The sequence below is a fragment of the Babylonia areolata genome, chromosome 26, assembly GCF_041734735.1.
Source record: "Babylonia areolata isolate BAREFJ2019XMU chromosome 26, ASM4173473v1, whole genome shotgun sequence".
NCBI classification, from domain to species: domain Eukaryota; kingdom Metazoa; phylum Mollusca; class Gastropoda; order Neogastropoda; family Buccinidae; genus Babylonia; species Babylonia areolata.
The window spans coordinates 42,336,756-42,341,285 of record NC_134901.1 but is presented as its reverse complement, the minus strand read 5'-3'; the positions used below and the strand labels follow the sequence as shown (position 1 = coordinate 42,341,285).

The window sequence follows — 4,530 nt, the reverse complement described above, 5'->3', positions numbered from 1 at the left end:
GGTGGTGTTGTTGGTAGTGGTGGTGGTGTTGTTGTTGGTGGTGGTGGTGGTGGTGGTAGTGGTGGTGGTGTTGTTGTTGTTGTTGGTGGTGGTGGTGGTGTTGTTGGTAGTGGTGGTGGTGTTGTTGGTGTCGTTGGTAGTGTTTTTGGTGGTGGTGGTGGTGTTGTTGGTGGTGGTGGTGGTGTTGTTGTTGTTGGTTGTGGTGGTGGTGTTGTTGGTAGTGGTGGTGGTGTTGTTGGTGTTGTTGTTGTTGGTTGTGGTGGTGGTGGTGGTGACCACTGGATCTTGCTGGGTGGTCATACCAATGTAGTTTTCTTTTGTCGACTCATGTTGTCTTTTTTTTTGTCTTTTTTTTAAATATCTATTTTGTTATTAATATTATTATTTAGTTTGTTTGTTTTGGGGTTGGTTTTTTTTTTTGTTTGTTTGTTGTTGTTGTTTTTGTACGCCTATAGTTGACTTCATCAAGTTTTTGCGCCTTATACATATTATTATTAGTAGTAGTTGTTCTTTTTTATGTATTTGTCTATTATTAATATTATCATTATTATTATTATTTTATTGACTCACTTGTGTGAACAAAGTGAGTCTATGTTTGAACCTGGTGTTCGGTTGTCTCTGTATGTATGTGTTGTGTGTGTCTGTGTGTCCGTGGTAAACTTTAACATTGCCATTTTCTCTGCAAATACTTTGTCAGTTGACACCAAATTTGGCATAAAAATAGGAAAAATTCAGTTCTTTCCAGTCATCTTGTTTAAAACAATATTGCACCTCTGGGATGGGCACAAAAAATATTTTAAAAAGCCAAATTATATGCAAACTAAATTTACTGTTATATATTTTTTTTTATTCTCTAAACTTGGCACTTTGATCTGATATTATGACACAACAACAAGAGCAGTCATTTTTATCATTTTTTGTTCAAACAGGAACTTCTTTTGCTAAGCATGGACGTTATATTTATTTTGCATGTCTTTGGTGCAGATAGTAAAAAAGGGAAATTAATCTGTAATTAATGCCAGGGGACTTAATTTGCTTTAAACTGATCTTTCTCATCTTAAACATTACATTTTGAAATTATACTCAATACATAAAAAGCTTGTGTGTTTTACTCTCAGTGTACAGGGCTTTCACTATGTTCATTCGCCCAAGTGGTCTTTTTCGGAAAATACTAAAATCAAGTGGACTTTTTTTTCTTTTCTTTTTTTTTTTCTTTTTTTTTTTTAAAGATTCACACGAAACAACAATTTACTGCGCTGTCACACCACACAGGTAAAGCTTCAAGACACTTTTCTGTTCAGAAAATTCAGCAGCTTTCAAACCGAAACGACAGTGTGACCAGCTGGCTGTCTGTCGCGCGCCCTTTTGTCGCGAGAGGGAGGAGTGTTACAAGACTCGCGGACGTGCGGTGGTGAAACGTCTAGTTGATCTTGCTGTTGATCCAACTCCTCAGGTTGTACACATCAGCGTACACACCGGGGTAGCTAGGACGGGCACAACCGTAACCCCAGCTCACCACGCCGACGAGTTCCCAGACGCCGTTTCTGTAGGACACCATGGGGCCGCCACTGTCTCCCTGACAAGCGTCCTTACCGCCGACACCCAGCAGACCAGAGCACACCATAGTGTTGGCGTCAAACGTAGATCCATACGCGCTTTTGCACTCAGTATCAGTCAGTATGGGCTTGGAGACCTCCTGCAGTGCTCTGGGGGAGCTGCCGCCTTCCCTGAGGACTCCCCAGCCCATGACCCAGGCGGTCTCCCCGCCGTAGTAGCTCCTGCTGGCGATGCAAGCCCCCTGGAAGTAGTCGTTCTCTTCGGGCTGACTGGCCAGCACCATGACGGAGATGTCGTGGTGGTGGCTGTAGGAGGTGTAGGACTCGTGGTTGATGTACCTGCTGATGCTGAAGGTCTGCTTGTGGGGGTTGGAGCCGAAGCGGTCGTGGATGCTGCAGCTCAGGGTGTAGGATCGGGCGGAGCGCGACAGGCAGTGGGCAGCTGTGACGAAGTAGTAGACACCGGCGGTGTTCTTCACCATGGTTCCGCCACAGATGTGGTAGCCGTTGGACTCCAGACTGCAGATGAAGGGCCAGCTGTAAGGAGTGGCCTCCTGGCCGCCCACGATACGCTGGTAGGGGTTGCGGCCCAAGGGGGCCTGGCCACAGTCTGACGCCGTGATCTTCGGCTCCACAGCGGCGGCGGCAGCCAGCTGCCAGACCAGGGACACGAGAAGCGCAGAAAGCAGCATGGTGGTTGGCCCGAACAATACAGCAAGGTCTCCAGCAAAAGACTGCTCCAATCTTCAGTCAGGGACGAAGTGAAGTTGCTTGGCCAGTGTGTGGTTTATATAGCAAAGCACTGTGACAACAGCTTAGCAGTTTCTCAGATCATCAGGGAGTTAGAAAAGCAAACACAAAGTGCAAGTAGCTGAGAATTTTCTCAGACTGTCGAGGAGAAAGAAAGGGGTTAAGTGGGCTTAAGACCTGTTGGTAAAACACGATCTGCAACGTGTAGACTTCTCTATGCAAGGGTTCTTGACATTGTTGAGCATATGAATCCCTCCTCGACTGCAGCTGACTATTCTCGTTCTCTTTTCAAGTTTCGACGAACATCGTTTTTTTTTTATGATGGTGATATAAAACATACGACTTGGATCGTTATAAGTATGTATATACTGGTAACCTCCAACCACCAACTCCTCCCCTCCACTCCCCTTCTCCGTCCTACCTCCCCTCCACACCTGGTGTTTTCGGTTCTTATACCTGTTGTTGTATAGCAGGAATCACACGTGAGTCACAAAGGCTTTGTCTCTTCGACTTTGGGTTTTTTTTATGAATACATCAGTCCATCTTTTTTTTTTTCTTCCTCTTCTTCTTCTTTTTTTTTTTTTTTTTTTTTTTTTTTCTTTGTCCGTGCTTCAAGGTATTGCCATATCCTGATGCGTTCAGAGACTTAGGCCTTGTCCTTTCTACAGGGACATAGCGACGCAGTCTTCTGGGTTATCAGTAGGTATGTATCATTTCTTGTTTAGTGTTATAGCAGGCAGGTAGGTTTCCTTTCTTATTCTACCGGCTTTCAAATGATGTGTAACTTAATATTTCTGAACAAAATACACAAGTCGTACGACTCGATGAATTTTGTTTTTCTTAAATTGTTGAAAAAAAGGCGTAAGAATATTAATTGTTTTTGTATCCGGTAAGTACAAGTTTTAACAATGTTATTGAAAAGCCATACTCGTTCAGGGATGGGAGGGGAATCTAGGTATTGAGAATAAGACACAGTGAGGTAGAGAGCTCAGAGTGCTGTTGTAGACATACCATTTCAGGGAGGAGTACAGACTCTGAATACTATCGTCAACGTAAAAATACTGTTACAGAAATACTTGGTCTTTTCGGCGCTGATTTCCAAACCATATCTTGTCGACATTTCATCCAGTTTTTTTGTTTTTTTTGTTTTTTTTAACAGACTTGGTGAGTTCTTGGTCACTGATACCTGCTATGACGTCAGTGTCGTCTGCGAAGCGAAGGTTGGCGTTGGTTCTTCCTCCAATGCTGACAGTGCTGGCCTGATCTTCAAGGTCGTCAGTCATGATGCAACACACAGACTTTAAGATAAAGACAGTCAGAGAACACCATGATGCAACATAGACTTTAAGATAAAGACTGTCAGAGAACATTATGCAACACACACGCGCACACACACACACACACACACACACACACACACACACACACACACACGAGCTGATGACCCCTTTGAGGTTAAAGCCAAACTGGAGACATGACATTCTTATAACTGGAGGTATGACATCCTTTTTTACTGGAGGCATGACATTCTTATAACTTGAGGTATGACATCCTTTTCACTGGAGGCATAACATTCTTATAACTGGAGGTATGACATCCTTTTTACTGGAGGCATGACATTCTTATAACTGGAGGTATGACATCCTTTTTACTGGAGGTATGACATCCTTTTTACTGGAGGTATGACATTCTTATAACTGGAGGTATGACATTCTTATAACTGGAGGTATAACATCCTTTTTACTGGAGGCATGACATTCTTATTTACTGGAGGTATGACATTCTTATAACTGGAGGTATGACATCCTTTTTACTGGAGGCATGACATTCTTATAACTGGAGGTATGGTTGATTTTTATAACTGGTGGTGTGACATTCTTGTAACTGGAGGTATGGTTGATTCTTATAACTGGAGGTATGACATTCTTGTAACTGGAGGTATGGTTGATTCTTATAACTGGAGGTATGACATTCTTATAACTGGAGGTATGGTTGATTCTTATAACTGGAGGTAGGGTTGATTCCTATAACTGGAGGTATGACATTCTTATAACTGGAGGTATAGTTGATTCTTATAATTGGAGGTATGACATTTTTATGACTGGAGGTATGTTTGATTCTTATAACTGGATATATGGCTGATTCTTATAACTGGGGGTAGGGTTGATTCTTATAACTGGAGGTATGGTTGATTCTTATAACTGGAGGTATGACATTCTTGTAA

The 4,530-nt window shown here is 42.7% G+C and overlaps 1 protein-coding gene across 1 annotated transcript in view; it reads right to left on the bottom strand.

The window, feature by feature from the left end:
- Positions 1-1,273: 1,273 nt before the first annotated feature.
- LOC143300319 (trypsin-like) overlaps positions 1,274-4,530 on the bottom strand; it is a gene marked incomplete at its 5' end in the record, with an annotated part of 10,078 nt that continues 6,821 nt past the window's right edge. Inside the window, 2 exons of the mRNA XM_076613919.1 lie at positions 1,274-2,300; positions 3,468-3,604. Of these exons, the coding sequence (XP_076470034.1) occupies positions 1,421-2,300; positions 3,468-3,604 (1,017 nt within the window). The remainder of the gene's footprint in view (positions 2,301-3,467; positions 3,605-4,530) is intronic.